The 17,814-nt window shown below is 38.3% G+C and overlaps 2 protein-coding genes across 3 annotated transcripts in view; one reads left to right on the top strand and one right to left on the bottom strand.

Moving 5' to 3' along the window:
* slc5a12 (solute carrier family 5 member 12) overlaps nt 1–7,696 on the top strand; it is a 50,434-nt gene extending 42,738 nt beyond the window's left edge. The window contains exons 14-15 of the mRNA XM_051692047.1: nt 5,705–5,814; nt 5,894–7,696. Of these exons, the coding sequence (XP_051548007.1) occupies nt 5,705–5,814; nt 5,894–6,055 (272 nt within the window). The 3' untranslated portion in view covers nt 6,056–7,696. The remainder of the gene's footprint in view (nt 1–5,704; nt 5,815–5,893) is intronic.
* A 525-nt stretch (nt 7,697–8,221) lies between these two features.
* Nucleotides 8,222–17,814, bottom strand: part of LOC127437228 (anoctamin-3-like) — a 181,882-nt gene continuing 172,289 nt past the window's right edge. For both annotated transcript variants that reach the window (XM_051692036.1, XM_051692037.1), the window contains 3 exons: nt 15,605–15,691; nt 15,405–15,510; nt 8,222–13,820 (listed from right to left, as the gene is read on the bottom strand). In XM_051692036.1, the coding sequence (XP_051547996.1) occupies nt 13,638–13,820; nt 15,405–15,510; nt 15,605–15,691 (376 nt within the window). In that variant the 3' untranslated portion in view covers nt 8,222–13,637. The remainder of the gene's footprint in view (nt 13,821–15,404; nt 15,511–15,604; nt 15,692–17,814) is intronic.

The following is a 17,814-nucleotide window of genomic DNA, read 5'->3' as shown; positions in this document are numbered from 1 at the left end:
GTAATCTTTTTCCAATCAGTTTTACCAGGGACGAACTGCTGAACATTTGGCAGCATATACCAGACAATCTTTTCCCAGTTTTTGACTATTCCGACGCTTTGCTGGACATTTTAGTTGGAGGCGCAGCTGTGTTGTTCAAGAGATGCAGGCGAGGGAGACGGGCTGGCGCACTGATCAAGCTCCTTCGGCGTGGCATTCGAACAGCCCTGCCAAGTATTCATCTAGTGACTCTCCGCTCTCTTCCTAAAAAAATGGATGAACTACATCTCCTCACCCTTACAAACAAGGACTTTTCAAACTCTGCTGCAATGTGCTTCACAGAAACCTGGCTGAGTGAAGCCATTCCAGACAGCGCATTACATCTGCCAGGCTTCCAGCTATTCAGAGCGGATCGCATCGTAGATTTAATGGGGAAAACGAGAAGCAGTGGAACATGCTTTTACATCAGTGAAGGTTGGTGTACAGATGTAGCAACATTAAAGAAGATGTGCTGTCCTAATTTGGAAGCGCTCTTTATTAACTGTAAGCCTTTCTATTCGCTGTGGGAGTTTTCCTCGTTTATTCTGGTGAGTGTTTATATCCCGCCACATGCGTGCATGAGCACCACGCTGCAACAGCTGGCTGATCAAATCACAGACACAGAACAACAATGCCCGGACTCAGTTATTATCATTCTTGGAGATTTTAACAAAGTAAACCTCACACGTGAACTGTCCAAATACAAACAGCACATTACATGCCCAACCAGAGAGAGAAATATACTGGATCATTGCTACACAATAATAAAGGATGCATATCGCTCTGTCCCTAGAGCAGCTTTGGAACTATCTGATCACTGTCTGGTTCATCTTCTTCCAACCTACAGACAGAAACTAAAATCTGCTAAGCCTGTAGTAAAGACTGTAAAGTGTTGGACCAATGAAGCAGAGCTGGAACTACAAGCCTGCTTTGAATGCACTGATTGGAGTGTTTTTGAGGCTGCAGACACCAATCTGGATGAGCTCACAGATACTGTTACATCATATATCAGTTTCTGTGAGGAGATATACATTCCTACTAGGACTTATTTAACATTCAACAAATACAAACCATGATTTACAGCAGAAATCAGACAGCTTCGTCAGGCCAAAGAGGATGCTTACAGAGGTGGGGATAAAGTCTTGTACAATTAGGCCAGGAACACACTGAATAAGGAAACCAGAGTGGCTAAAAGAAGATACTCTGAGAAGCTGAAAAACAAGTTTTCAGCTAACGAACCTGCATCAGTGTGAAGTGGCCTGAAAGACATTACTAACTTCAAGAGACCTTCCCCCAACACTGTAGGGAACCAACAACTGGCTGATGACTTGAATGTGTTCTACTGTAGATTTGAAAGGCCCAATCTCACACCCTACACCCGCTCTGACCTTCAATTCACACAAACACCAACACCTCCTGCAACCCCCCTCCTGATACTCAATCTGCACTTAAGATCTGTGAAGAAGAGGTGTGCCGTGGCTTCCAAAAGCAAAAGACAAGGAAAGCACAGTGCCCAGATGGCGTTTCACCCGCTTATCTTAGATTCTGTGCTGACCAGCTGGCCCCCGTGTTCACACAGATCTTCAATAGATCACTGGAGCAGTGTGAAGTCCCATGCTGCTTCAAATGCTCAATCATCATTTATGTCCCAAAGAAACCAAAAATCACAGGACTTAATGACTACAGACCCGTCGCCCTGATGTCTGTGGTCATGAAATCATTTGAGAGACTGGTGTTGGCCCACCTGAAGGACATCACTGGACCCTTTCTAGATCCCCTTCAATTTGCTTATAGAGCAAACAGGTCTGTGGAGGATGCAGTCAACATGGGATTGCATCATATCCTGCAGCATCTGGACAGACCATGGACATATGCAAGGATCCTTTTTGTGGACTTCAGTTCAGCTTTCAACACCATCATCCCAGCTATTCTCCAGACTAAATTACACCAACTCTCTGTTCCCACGTCTATCTGTCATTGGATTACCAGCTTTCTGACAGACAGGCAGCATCTAGTGAGACAGGGGAAACTCACTTCCAGCACCTGTATAATCAGCACAGGTGCCCCCCCAGGGATGTGTGCTCTCCCCACTACTCTTCTCCCTGTACACAAATGACTGCATCGCCAAGGTTGACAAATGACAACCCCTCTGTCAAGCTCCTGAAGTTTGCAGATGATACCACTGTCATCGGCCTCATCCAAGATGACGATGAGTCTGCATACAGAAGGGAGGTTGAACAGCTGTCCGTCTGGTGCAGTCAAAACAACCTGGAGCTGAACATGCTCAAAATGGTGGAGATGATTGTAGACTTTAGGAGGAATACCCCAACACTGCCCCCCCCCCCCCTTCCATTCTAAAAAGCACTGTGGCAGCAGTGGAGTCATTCAGGTTCCGGGCACTACCATGTCACAGGACCTGAAGTGGGTGACCCACATTGATTCCATTGTAAAAAGGCCCAGCAGAGGTTGTACTTCCTTCGCCAGTTGAGGAAGTTCAACCTGCCACAGGCGCTGCTGATACAGTTCTACTCAGCAGTCATTGAGATTGTCCTCTGCACTTCAATAATTGTCTGGTTTTGTTCAGCTACGAAATCGGATATCAGAAAACCATAATGGACAGTTCAGACTGATGAGAGGATTATTGGTTGCCCCTGCCCTCCCTTCAAGAACTGTACACTTACAGAGTGAAGAAAAAGGCTGGAAAAATCACTCTGGACCCCACTCACCCTGCCCAATACATTTTTGAATTGTTGCCTTCTGGCTGACGCTTCAGAGCTCTGAGCACCAGAAACATCAGGTACAGGAACAGTTTTTTCCCTCAGGCTATCCTTCTCATGAACAGTTAAAACTGCCCCATTGAGCAATAAATATGTGCAATTCACAGTTTAGTCTTTTTATACTTAACCAACACATCCTACTTATTCTGCAATTACACTCCCTTGCATTGTATATAACAGATTTGTATTTGCACTACGTATGTGTATGTGTGTGTGTATATTTGTCTATGTGTGTATATACAGTATGTGTATATATACACTACCGGTCAAAAGTTTTGAAACACACTCCTTCTTTATTATAATTTTTTTTTCTTCACATATTAGAATAATAATAAAGTCATTGTGAAACTATGGAATCAAAACTATGGAATAAAATAAATGGAACTATGGGAATTATGTTGTGACTAAACAAAATCCAAAATAAATCAAAACTGTGTTATATTTTAGCATCTTCAAAGTAGTCACCCTTTGCCTAGAATTTGCAGACATGTACTCTTGACATTTTCTCAACCAGCTTCTTGAGGTATCACCCTGGGATGCTTTTTAAACACTATTGAAGGAGTTCCCACCTATGTTGGGCACTTTTTGGCTGCTTTTCTTTATTATTTGGTCCAAGTCATCAATTTCAAAAACTTGAACTATTTAACTATTTTAGCGGCTTACTTTTAGAGGTTTTGCTTTCCAATAATTAGCACCTCAGTTTTTTGTGAATTGAGTAGAAGGTAATTTCTAGCCATCCAATCTTTGATAGCATTGATACAATCTGTTAACTTGGAGAACTGTGAAATTTCGTTGGGTTTCGAAGAAATATAAAGTTGGGTATCATCGGCATAATAGTGAAAACTAATTCCATGGTTCCTGATTATGCCTCCCAGGGGAAGCATTTACAAGGAGAAAAGCAAAGGCCCTAAAATGGATCCCTTTGGCACTCCATACTAAACTTAAGTTTGATCTGACAATTTCTCATTTACACAGACAAAGTGGTAGTGGTCGGCTAAATATGATCTAAACCATGCTTATATTTGTCCACAAAAGGCAATAAAATTTGAAAGCCTATCAAAGAGAATGTTGCAGTCTATGGTGTTGAAGGCAGCACTAAGATCTAAAAGCACTAAAAGAGAAAATCAGCTGTGATCAGATGATAAGAGCAAGTCATTTGCAACTCTGATAATTGCAGTCTCTGTACTATGATTGGGCTTAAATCCTGACTGAAATTGTTCAAATATACCATTTCTCTGTGGAAATGAACATAGTTTGGAGGACACTACCTTTTCTAGTATTTTCGACATAAATGGGAGATTTGAGATCGGTCTATAATTAGCCAACTCTCCGGGATCAAGCTGTGGTTTCTTGATAAGGGGTTTAATAACTGCCTGCTTAAAGTTTCTTGGTACATGCCCTAAGGATATCGAGGAGTTAATAATATTAAAAAGACTTTACAGGAAACACCTCTTTCTGGAGGTTCCTTAGTAGGAATGGGGTCTAACATACTGTACATGTTGTAGCTTTTGATCCTTTAAGTTTTGTTAGCTCTTCCTGACCTATAACAGCGAAGGACTGAAGTTGCTCGTAGGGAATACTATGAGACACTGTCACTGAGACACTGAGGTGCTGTGGGAGACAGTTGCATATTTTAATTTTGTTTCTGATCGTTTCAATTTTATCAGTAAGGAAATTCATAAAGTCATAACTATTGTGTTGTAATCAGTCAAAGCTTTGTTTCTTGCCAATTTAGCCACTGTACTGAGTAAAAACCTAGGATTATTGTGGTTATTTTTCCTGAGTTTGCTCAAATATGCAGACCTGGCAGCTTTTAGAGCCTGTAGCTAGAGACACTATTTTATGGTTTACTGGTTAAAACATTATTATAATTTTATTTTTCCCAGAGGCCCACTAATGTTAATCATGGTTTCTTGCACAAAAAGTCATAATTGTGTTTTTCATGACCATTTTCCACCATCTCTCTGTTCCAGAAAATTTAATAGACTGATTTTTGCTACTGTACCTTTAAGGCTTCAGATAAGTACATGACCTCTGTTATGACTGGCTAACCTCCTAGCATGTGAAATGAGCAAAAACTTCAGTGAGCTCAAATGTTTTGCGTCAAGTTTTGACATGTAAATCTGGGTGCTCATGTATTCATCTTTATCATGTAAAAACCAAGCCACAATTTGCAGATTAAAGCTGGATTACACAAAATCTAAACAGATTCTAAAACTACTTGGCATCATATTATTAAAATACTAGGACTTTGTAAATGGCTACTGATATATACTGACCATCACACACCGAACAACTGACAGTCAAATTGATCTGATCACAAACTCACTGGGAAACACACGCCCTTCCATTCTAGAAGATGCACGACAGATGTAAACAAACGTGTGGGAGCGTTGCTGTTATTACTGCTGCTACTCTTTGTTCCGAGTCACGAAAAACACGTGCCAAATGCATTCGGATGCGGTCTTGGGTGGAAAGACCTGGCCAGTATGGCCTGTAGAGATTGCAACCTGATTTCCTTTGGCTGCTCATCATATGACATCAGATCTGAGTCGTGGAGCATCATACACTACAAGATCTCCTCTGTAGTAGTGTATTGTTGACTCAAAAATAAGAAATCAGAGTTGGTACCCATCATATTCTTGGTGATTTCCTGTCAAATCCGTCAACTCCAACTGGTCCAAAATTTGCAGACTGGAGCTGACTAGCGTCGACTAGCACCAACTTGGCCTGACTCCAAATCATGGCTGAAATCATTGTTGAAGTTGTGTAGTGTAATCTAGCATTTAGTGTCAATAAACTATGGGTGGAAGACTTGAGTTCTGCAAGTTACAATATGTTTACAGTGTATAATGAACTCTTTTTTTTTTTTTTTTCAAAAGAGCTAAAATAAAATGTATTTTGTTCAGGGCCATCAGATGCCCAGAAGGTAAAGCCAGGACTGACTCGATCTATTAGGGATGTCATCTGCTTCTGCTCTGAGAAATACGCACATATCGACCTCAGTCAGGACAAAGAGGTAAACAGCTGTTTGTAAAATGATCTGATCACATCGAAGTATTTTAAATACAAACTGAACTTTTATCTGCTTCTATTAGGATTTGGGAGATTTTGGCAAGGCATGGGAGAAACATCCAGACCAGGAAGGAGTAGTAAAAATGGAGAAGGTCAAGAGCAGTAGTGATTGCCTGCAAGAAAATTGTTACACAAATGCAGCCTTTGACGAGAATGAAACGAGTCAAGTTCAAGCAAAACTGTAATTTAAAGTTTGACTTTAGTAAATAAAGACAAAGAATGCGTAGATTTAATTGAAAAGATACAATCAATGTTTTATTACAGAAAAGACTGATCTAAATCTATGTTACAGAGATGTTTTATACAACTCTTGTATGCATACTGCTTTTTGATTTACATGTAAACAAGGATGAAGAAAGTGTCTTATTAATACCCTTTCTATTATTTAAAGTTTGGAATGAATCATGTGCTGTCATTCAGGGTTGCATTGAACAATAATGTGGTGTACATGATTTTGCCAATTAGGATGTATTCCTGGATAAACATCTTTTGTTGATCTTGGAACAACATTTTTGTCAAACAGAGTCCTAAGCCTACTCTTATCCCTAAACTATACATCTGATCCCAACCCCAACCATACAAACCCATTTCCAACCTGAAACTCACACTTTGAATCCCTACCTCCAACCCGAACCTCTATTCTCTAACCCATGGGTCCTCAATCCTGCTCCTGGAAGTCCACTTTCCTGCAGAGTTAACTCCAACTCAAAACAAACACACCTGAACCAGCTGATCATGGTCTTTTTCAATGATTCCTCTAACATTTCAGTCTGGAGTATAAGAGCAAGGTTGGAATTAAACCATGTAGTACAGTGGCCCTCCAGGAGCAGGATTGAGAACCCCTGCTCTAACCCTGTCTCTGACCTCCTTAACCTTATCTAAAATGTGTCTTATCTCTTATTTACAATCCCTAACATGTAGCCTTAAAATCTTATCTTTAACCCTAAATGTCCAATTCTAAATTCTGCCCCTTACCCACACCACTTCACCTAACCTTTAGCCCTAACCCTAACCCTAACACCTATCCCTAACCCTACAATCCATATAACAACCTTAAATTCTCATTTTGAATCTCTTTTTCTAGACCACACATCTTTAACCCACTGCTCCTTGAGGGCCATTGTACTGCATAATTTAGCTCCGACCCAAACCAAACACAATTGAACCAGCTAGTCAAGGTCTTCAAGGATTTTTTATTTATTTTTTACTTTCAAGCAGGTGTGTAAGATGTCTGTCTCTAACCCTTAATTCCAAATTCTAATTCCTGCCCCTCTCCTCCCACTCTTCACATAACCTGGATATTAATCATCATCCCTAACCACTTTTCCTATGCCCAACCCTAACCTCATCTTTAAAATCCTAACCATCACCCTTAACACTGACATCAAACCCCAACCTCCAACCCCCATGACAAGCATATAATTTATTGCTTCTATCACTGAGTCACTGAGATTTGCATATCATGCATATGCATTATGTAAATTGAGAAAACACAGAACCCCACATTTTTGTGATTTTAACTGTAAGCAGTAAAACTTTACAGCAAAAGATAGAAATGTTATCTTCTTTCTCATTACTATTAGCAACCATTGCTTTTACAAGATAATATAACTAGTGATGGATTTTAAAGGAATTAAGTCCTTCAAATTGTTTCCTAAATCATCATTAGAATCTAATGCATTAAATCAGTTTGTGTAATGCTCAGACAAGTTAAGCGTTGACTACAATGGCATAATACACTGTTGCTTATTACATCTAAACATGATCTTTATTGTTTCATGTGCTTTTGACAAGCAATTCCAATGAAGACATTTTTACAAAGCCAAGTGTATTTGATAAAACCTGAATAACATTTGTTTGGCCAATGTCCTGAAAAAACATTAATGAAATCACAAGGCCATTAACAACTGATCATTCATGATGATAAATCACTACAACATGTACTGATCTCAGGTCAGTCTTCTCTGGTTGAAGCAGATATAGGCCATGCACACTTCACAGTAAACAGTGCTCAAACACACAAAGGTTTGTATAGAGCCCTAGTTGGGCAGGGCTCATGAATTAAGTCATGCATAGATTACAGTACACCATTGGTGTGTCATAGTACAATACTATGTTTCAGTTCAGCAACACATTTCCATTTTACTGACAACTGCCTTGCCCTGCTTAGCATCCATATTGTACAAATAAAGCATTAATGCAAACTTTATGTTCTAAATTAGTGGTTCTTAACTGGTTTTGCTTCAGGACTCAAGGATTTTACATTGGAAATGTTACATGCACTGGTAACCCAACACAGTACAAAACCTGTTTTCAAACAAAAGTAACAAAGAAAAATTTCTTTCAAATCAAACTTTGAATTTGATCATTATTACCATGAACTGCATACACCCAACAATTTTCAAAATTATTAAGTGTTGGTTTCTTAAAGCTGCACTACGGAAGATTTTTTGGTAAAAAAACAAAAAACAAAATGCCAATATTGATTCAGTAAATAACAAAATAAATATCAGTGTTCAAAACAATGTCCTTACCATACCCCAGTTCATTATGGTAAGCCTACAAAAATTATTTGTATTTTAAAGGGGCCTGAAGACTATAATAATACTATAATTTTCTCGTGAATCATTATAACCGCACAATGAGGACTTTAATAGCACAATTTTCTGTTACAGCATAATTTTCTGTAAGCTGCTTTGAAACGATGCTTGTTTTGAATAGCTCTATACAAATAAACATGACTTGCCTTAAATATGACTTGACTTTGAGCTGTTGGGTTAGATTTGGTGCGAAATCACAGACTTATGTCATTCATCCCTACCCATTACATCATTTCAGAATTTAAACACCGAATGGAAGTACTTTCTGTCACATGTTTCGACTGGGGAAACTACGCTGTTCAGTTCAGTCAGCACTGTTACACAGTTCATTGCAGTCTGAATGGATGTTCAGCTGTTAACTGTTTGGTGAAGTTCTTTACTTGCTATAATGCTTGGATATGTTGTCTGGTACGGTTGCTGAAGCTTATGTTGCTTGTCATGCTAGTATGAATCGAACAACACTTGTGTGTTAACTGATCGCGATGTACAATATCTACTTTGTCTGGTGAAGTTACTCAGAACTGCCGCTCCCTATACGCATATTACGCAGTCTGCGTAGGGCACCAACTCCCAAAAGGGCCCTATCTTACCCTAGGGGGCATCAGAAACTCCACCGGCTGCCCTTACTTGCACGTTATATGTTATTCAAGGACCCGGTAGCAGTCATGGAACACAGACCATGGCCTCGCACTTGCACTTTTGTAGGGCATGAAGTTGGCCAGCGGCGGCCCTGAAACTGTAATGTGTTTACTAATATTCATGACTTCTCAGTATTTAATAACATTGCTGTAGTTTCCAGGTTCCCTAAGAGTGCATGTATGCCACTGTTTTCTCATTTATTTTGCCCCAGTCATAGAAATGCACAAGGGATTGCTAATTGTACTTTCAGCACATTGTCTGTTTATAATATATAATAATCTGAAAATGTATTAATTTCATAGCACAGTAATGCACATAGTAATTTGTTTAGTGTGTAACTATCTCTCTATTATAACTTTACTGCTAAAGAAATGATTAGCTAAATGTATTTATGTAATTTTCTTTATTGCATATTTCTGCATATTATTTTCCTGTTTAATAAAGTATATTCCATCCACATCATTATTGAACCCTTGTTTTATGTTTTTAGTTTACAGTGTTATTGTGTGCAGTGCATCGTTGTACTATTATAGTATTACGGATTTACTTGCATTATCAACTGAGTCTATAACAATTTTTGTAAAATAATACAGTCTTCCGTTGAACTCGAATCAACCAAAGTTTCACCTCTTAAATTGATGTGTAGTACTATAGTAACTCGTGGTGGTTTGTTATCAATGTAAAAGCACTAGTGTCTGAAAAGCGCTATAAGTGTAAAATTAATTAATTATTTCAAAATATGTAAATATGAGTGTTGTTATCTTTTTCAAAGCAAGTAATATTTTGGTTTTAAATGTTTAATAGAATAACATATCCACATGAAAATAGAACATTATGACTCTGGCTCTGAATATCTCCCATTCATGATCACACACAGGTGATGTCCAGGTAACCTCAAATCATGAGATTCATCCGCACAGAAGAGCAGTGCTGAAATGCAGCGCACGTAAAGTGTTCTTCCGTAAATTGCTTGCAATTTTAAGTTTCAACCACAGCTGTCGCTAGAGAGCACAAAGTTCTGTAGTGCAGCTTTAATGTCTCTTGAGTTTTGCTCATGATTTTCGGGGATGAGGGCATGTCACTCAACCTGTCTATGAATAGCTTTTTTTTTTTTTTTCAAATGTGATTCCTGAATAGAGGTAACATGGGGTAAATTAAACTCCTAAAGTGCTCCCATGGCCTGATTTAAAATTAAATTAGTGTCATACTTTGGGACTTTGTGTGTGTGTGTGTGTGTGTGTTTAAAGTATCTATAAGGTGATAACAAAAACTATAAGCTTTAGTTAAGTTTTAACTAAAAGATTTGTTTTCTGAGCGTATTCCCATCTATACCCATACAGGGTTGGTATACATAAAAATGTAAAGTGCAAAAATGTATACTTTAAAACCAATACTTAATTCAAGCTAAGAAAATATGACACAAAGTTCTCATCTGCAAATGCTCACAGGTTCCTGAGGAGGACAGATGCATTAGCTGTGTTTGGAATGGAATAATAGCAAACGTCTTACTGGATACTGCACAGTATACACTACATACTGCATACTATTTAAAAATACTGTGTGGAAAAAGGATACATTATGCAATGATAAATGTTTGAAAAATTATGTCAAATTGTTGTCACATGATTTATGTTGCAAGTTTAATTCAATGAATGGCATCCATTTATCATCTTGCAAATAAATATGGTAATTTAGTAATTTACCACAGTTTTGTAAAATGTCTAAACTTTCCACACTGTGCTCTAGTCATATGCTGCATATTGTGGAAATATAATGGATCACTTGGGTATTTTATGCATACAGAAAAGAATCTTTTTTGTCATAATTTTGCAATATTGCACTCAGTATTTCATACTGCAGAAACAGTATGAGCAGGATGGTAGTATGCTATTTTGAACATGGCCATTGCCTTGGGTTTTTAAAGAACATGAAAAAATAAATTTGATTATGAAAATTAAATCATTTCATCAACTTTACAAAATACATACACGTGCACAAACACGCCTTTATAAATGCACATATCTAAATGTGCACACGCCCTAAGAAAACAAAACATACATAAAATTCAAAATTTTTACAAATAAATAAATCTAAATAGCAAAATGTTAAATAAGATAATGTTTCTTGCATGTCCATTGTCCCAATGTTAATTCTGTCAACACACTCCTGCCTAATGATTCAACTGTATGGGCGATCTTGTTTTAATTAATATGGCCTGTTATGTTTGATCTTCTTTTTGACTATGTTCGGAATATTAGTATACTGCATACTGCGCAGAATACAGTACTATACACTGCATACAACATTTATTACTATGTGCATATCACATATACAGTACATTATACAGTATGTATTCTGAAGAAATAGTACTGTTAGTATGGTAGTATGGAATTCCGAACATAGTTGTTGTTTTGTGCTTAGGTGAGCACAAACGGCAGCGTGAGAAGGAAGCTACACTCAAACATCAAATTTAGCTCACACACATTACAAAATCAGGCATCTGGACAAAGACATGGTCTTTTACAAAAACAAGTTGATTTAAAAGATGAAAAACAAAGAACATGCAGTTTGAAACAAACAACATGCATGTCATTTTGCCAAAGTTAGCTATTCATTTTCTCTTTTGCCTTAACAAAATGATTTATTGTATTGAAACATATGTAAATTTGCATATCTTTTCAAGGCGACATATTACATAAAAACTTCATTTGCATAAACAAAGTCTACTAATTTTTATTTGGTACGCTTCATCAGAAACCACTTTTGTAACAAGAATCACAATATCAGACTTTGGCAGGCGAAGAGAGAGGACATCGGTAATTTAGTATCGGTTAATATGTTGGTAAGGTAAACATTATCAAATTGCCTGGCTCCAGGTAGATAACTGCTTCATGTCGGGATGCTAGCTGCCACGCACAGACTGAGACACAAAGAGATAGACAAGTTTGCTAGCACAAAACAAGAACCCCAAACCCATTCATCTGCATAGTTCACTATCCAACTTTGCAAGTTCTACATTCCCATTTAAAACTTCTATATGACAGGAGAGAGCCATGCCCTTGCAGGCCGTGCTGTGAAGGACATGTGTTTAGCAGAAGATTGCACATTTTCCCAAAAAAAAAAAAAAAAAAATGACTTGGGGCACCTGCACACTTCAGAGAATGCAGTAAATCCACTGATTTCAAAGGGTATGATGCATCGAAAGAATGTAGAGGTAAAACACAATAGTTTGTGGAAGAAATGCTTCATTATCCATTGAGAAAAAGTTAGGAACTTTTAAAAGATTGCATTAAAATCAAGATTTGTGTTTTGTGGATTGACTGAGTTTTTGTTAGCTTTGAGGTCATCTACAGTACAGTATATGCTAGTGCATCCTACTTGACGAAATAAACTTTTAGCAGATATACACGTTTAATGTGAACAGTATTTATCTTCTGGGAAAAATGGACCAAAAATATTGATGACCCATCTTGCACTATACCAATTTTGTCGAATCAAATGGGCTCGAGAATGAGGATGTCCCTATTACCAACTGCAAGTGACTAGCAAGCTCTCCAAATATAGGTTACTTGAGCATTTTGAGTGTTTTAATACAGGACAAGGGACACCCTCATATGTTTCACTCTATAAACAGGGTGGGGTCCCCCTTGAGCATTTTGCCGCATCAATACGGGGCCGCAGAATACACAACGCCTTCAATACAGGTAGTTTTGGCATCCGACCGGGAATGAGGGATCCCCCTTAAACATTTTGGTGCTAATATATAAAAAAAAAAATAAAAAAAACAACAGGCGTCTGTATGGGACAACATATTTTCAGCCAAAATACAGGACCCTTCCTGCTTATATGGGGCAGCAACACTACATTGATATGTCCCGTCTCAATTTGCTGTTCCAATAGGAAATACGTTAGCACAGGAAAGTGCTCATCAAACAATTCCATGGAGTCTTTAACTTTTGCAGAAACACACTTTGACGTACACATCCATTGACCAATGAGAATTTCAGAAAGGCAGGTCCAGTTGTGCTTTCGGAAATCCTATTCACTCTATTCCTGCTTGATTTCAAACGTAGCTCTTTCCATTCCTTGAAACTGGATCTTACACATTCCTATCTGTCAATTGCTCTGTCAGAGCTTTCTGTAGAGTGTAAATGCCCTCAGCTGGATGAAATATGGATGAATGGAGGTCTCAAGCAGGCGTCATGTGACTGAGAAGAACCTCTTTGGTGCAGAGCACAGCTGCCGACTCCAGGCTCTACAGGCCTAACCGGAGATCAGGTTTTGACCTCAAACTCTGAATCCTCCTCCTGGTTTAGTACAGCAATGGAAATCTGAAGTGGGCAGCCAATTCATGGACTCAGTAAAGCTAGCTGTCAAAGGCTGCATAACAGCTGATCATGAGTATGCATGTTTTCTAATGTGCCGCAGTGCATGTTGCAACATTCGTTTGTCACTCTCGAGTCTTGATGTGCTTTTATGGGTAGTGTATATGGGTCTCCAGTGGGTATGAAATGATGGGCAGGCACAGCTAAGGCCACTCATGGTGATAACGTTTGCCGTTCTTTTTCCGTTCTTTCTGCAAGTGCTCAAGTTCCGCCTCGTACATCATTTCCTGCATCAGGTATTTCTCTCTGCGCATGCGGTCACACAAGTCTTTGGGTATGTCTGGAATCATGTGAGCTATGAAGGTCTTAATGCCAAACACCAGGTGCTAAAGATGGAGAACACAACAGACAGGAAACTCAGCTATAAACATTACATAATCTTATACATTGTTACATTTTTGGGGAGTAGCAATTGTAACTAAATTTAGCAATGATATTAACTTCAGTACATTTCAGGGTTGTGGCTAGATGGTCACCCTCATTCACTGATGGCAAAAAGTCTTGAAAAACATTCAATATGCTGTTTATTTGGAGTCCCACAGAAACCCTACACCGTTAGAAAAAATGCTACATTATAAGGTACAAGGGTCGTCACTGGGGTGGTACCCCTCAAAACTCTAATTGTACCCTAAGGACCTATTGCGTACCTTTAAAGGTACATGTATATGTTTTGAAAAAAATGTGCCTGCAAAGTACCTTTTGTCTCCTTAAGGGTACAATTATGTACACTGAAACTCAACATAGAGGTACATAAAAGGACCCCTTTTGGGGTACCACCCCAGTGACAGCCCTTAAACCTATAAAGGTACTGATTAGTACTTTTTTTCTGAGAGTGTACCCTTGAACATAGTAGCAGCAAATGTGAATCTTGCAAGATTTTTGCAGAAGGTTTACCAAGTAGACATCAACCTTTTGCAGTAGCGTGAGAGGCTGGGAGAAAAGCTGGCCAACCAGCTAAACCAGCTGAACACCAGCTTTGCCAGGTTGGGAGACCAGCTTAACCATCTGAAACCAGCTAAGACCAAGAAAGTTGGTTAAGATTAAGGTTATTGTTTAAGATGGTTTATGTCAGCAGGGCAGCTCAGCAGTTTTCATTGTGTAGCTTTTACAGTATTAAGCCATTTTTACAACATGTAGGGCCTGTCTCAGTGGGCGGTTTTGGCCAGAATAAGATACAATGTGGAAAAGACTTTATGCCAAAACAGCCAAATGTCTCTGTGACATTAGCTACTTTTTGTTATAGTAGCTTATGGTGTCTCTAACTACTTTGTAGAAGGGTAGTTTTACTGTAACTTAACTACTTTAAAATATGAAAAGCTTGTAGCTTTGCAGGCTAAGGTTTTAAAGTACCTTTCAAAGTATCTTCCCACTGCAATTCACAAAAGCGGTATTTGCGTCTGTGTAATCGGTGTACTTTTTACACGTGTACACATGCTTTTTCCACAGCAATGTAATTTCCCAGTGACGCTGGTGTAAATAACAAACATGGCATCTGACGATGACTTCAATATTTTTTTTTCCCGTTGTGTCGCTTTATTTCCTTAACTTTCATTCGCACCTGCGATGGCATTGCGCTGCAAAAGTGGTGTTTCCCTCTTACATCATACTCCGGGAAGAAAGCCGCTTATGGGTTTACATGGCCACATAAGCTATGTTCTTCGGCAGAAACCAAGGTGTGTTAAACCACTTTCTCTTATTCCCTTTAAAGGTGTAATGAAAACAGCATTTGTATTTGGCTGACGTTTCTGAATGCCTCATTCTGCAAAAACCCTGGAATAAACTATTTCCTTAAGTGTATGTAAAGAGTCAGTGTCTTTCCTTCACTGTTTTTGACAAAATAACTGACATTTTTGAGCACTGTTCAATTTAATTTGATCAGATCAGATTGTAAATAGAAAATTAGCACTAGCCTCAAAAACGATGATGAAGGCAAGTCTGGCAGCCAGAACATGCCAGAACTGCAGAGTGAACTCGTAAGGTTCAGGACTCCATGGAGGCGCTCTGTAATCCCGATATCTACAGAGGGGAATGAGAGAACTTGACCTTCAGATACAGTACAGACAAAAAGTAACCTATGGAACATAAAGCTACAACATGAGTTTAACCGTACCTGCAGTATCGTGCCTGATGACTTCCATTTTTTAGTTCACCCATATCAAAAACAGACAAGCTGTTGTTCAAGTATCCTCTCAGACATCTGTGTAAAGAGGCAAAAAATACAACAGTCAAGTATTTGGAACTCACACTCACTTTTACAACACAAATATAATTTTGACCGATAATCAAGGACAAACCACTAGACATAAAGCGATTGAATATTGTGCTGCTTTCTATGGCAAACATCACTATTAAGCTTATACTTGGGGATTTGAACAAACCTCTAACCTCAAGTATTAACTTCGGCGCATAACTCATCCCGCCCTGTTGGACATTAATGATACCTCAAATCATGCAGATTGCTGTGTGGTGTGCAATAACTTTACTATGATGCACAATGTTGACTTTAAAGATATTACAGTTTAATATTCTGCATAGCTGCTTGAAACGAGCTCACAGATGTGAGCCATATCTAGATACCAGAGGGGAAGGCCCTTTTGACTCCATCAATTAAGTAATCACTTAGCCACCATGCAGCCATGCTCTATCAACCACTCAGAACACCTTAGCAACAACTAGTTTGGCAACCAAACTAGTTGAAAGTGTTCCTCTTGTTTAGGGTTACATGATTTGGACAAAAAGTCATATTGTGATTAATTTGAAAAAGAGACATTTTTCACTTCAACCATGAACAGTGAAACAAAGAAAAAAACTTCTTTGTATTCAAATTGTATCTGTCCACTGTGTACCTGTTTGTGTCCACTTTGTGATAGGGTCTCAGCCCACTATTTATCATTATTTTTTGGAACCCATTCAACTTGAATATTAGGAATGCTCTGATTAGGATTTTTACAGCTGACAGCAATCACCGATTGTCTTTTCATCTGATCGGCCAATGCAGATCATTTCACTTTTTATCAGCAACTCAAAACTGGTTATATTTAAGCTTTCTGCTCAATGTCACTGTTAACTGAATTTCCCTGTTGGTAAAATACCATAGTTGTTGTCTAGTTTTTCCTGAACAAATTACTGTAGATTGGTTAAATATTCAAATAAACAAACACAAAAATATTCATTTTTACGATAATTTTTTAATAGGCCTTAAAAACAAGTAGGCTTATACAAAATATTATCTACTGTATATAAAGCTGTTCAGATTGTAGTTGTCATGTGTAGTTTTCTTATTCATGTCTTTTATTTTGAAATGTTTAGTTCCTGTTTCCCTTGTCATGTGATTTCTGTTTTCCCTCCATGTTCATGTGTTTCATTGGTTTATTGTTTAATTATCTTGTTATCAGTTCTGTTTGTTCATTGGTTTATGTTCCCCCATGTCCATGTATTTAAGCCTCATGTTTTCCATTGTGTCTTCATCAAGTATTGAATGTGAGTGTAGATGTTTATGTCAGGCCACGGTCATGTCAAGCCAAGTTTATATCAAGTCAGGTTTATGTAACGTTCATGTTTAGTTCACGTGTATAGTTAGGGCATTCACTTTTGTAAATAAACTGCACTTGGGTTCTTTGTCTTCACGTCTTCGTCATTGCCAGTGCCAGCATACGTTACAGTAGTCCACAGTCCCAGAAGAGAATTCTCCATGGGTTCCCTCTGGATTTTCCTGTGGATTTTTATAATGGCAGTTTTGGATTGACTGTATAAATAAAATAAATTCTGTGGTAAACATCACTTGTAGAAATGTGGATGTATTCTGCAAAATAAATGACACCCAATCACCCCAAACGGGAATTTTAAAGCTGTATTGAATTGCATAAATTAAAAAACAAAACAAAACACGGATGCTTCCAATTCACATTTGAAGTGTGAAAGTGTGTAATTTATGTTGTAGACAGGGCTCGAGTTGATGGGGAATGCGAGAAGATGCCATCCCCCTTGTAGCAAAAAAATACCAAAAACCATCCTCCTTGTAAAACCACCACCACCCCCCTTACCATCCCCTTTAGATCAGTTGTGTCATGTATTATAACTAATGGCTTAAAGTAAAATATGTCATGTGGTGTCCAGAGACAGTAAAAAAAAAAAAAGTAACAGTCTCATTAAAAGAAGTGTTGGCATGACTAGTGCAGAATAGTCTTTTATTGTTATTTTTTTTAAATAAGCAGTGAAACAATTGTGTTTTGAAATAAGACATTTGTCCACCAAAGTCATGTGGTGTAACCATCATATAGCCTTGGTAGGTGTTTATGTTGACAAAAAAAAAAAAAAAAA

The sequence above is a fragment of the Myxocyprinus asiaticus genome, chromosome 48 (genome assembly GCF_019703515.2).
Source record: "Myxocyprinus asiaticus isolate MX2 ecotype Aquarium Trade chromosome 48, UBuf_Myxa_2, whole genome shotgun sequence".
Lineage (NCBI taxonomy): Eukaryota > Metazoa > Chordata > Actinopteri > Cypriniformes > Catostomidae > Myxocyprinus > Myxocyprinus asiaticus.
Note: the sequence above shows the minus strand (reverse complement) of the source record. Positions and strands in the feature narration are given on the sequence as shown.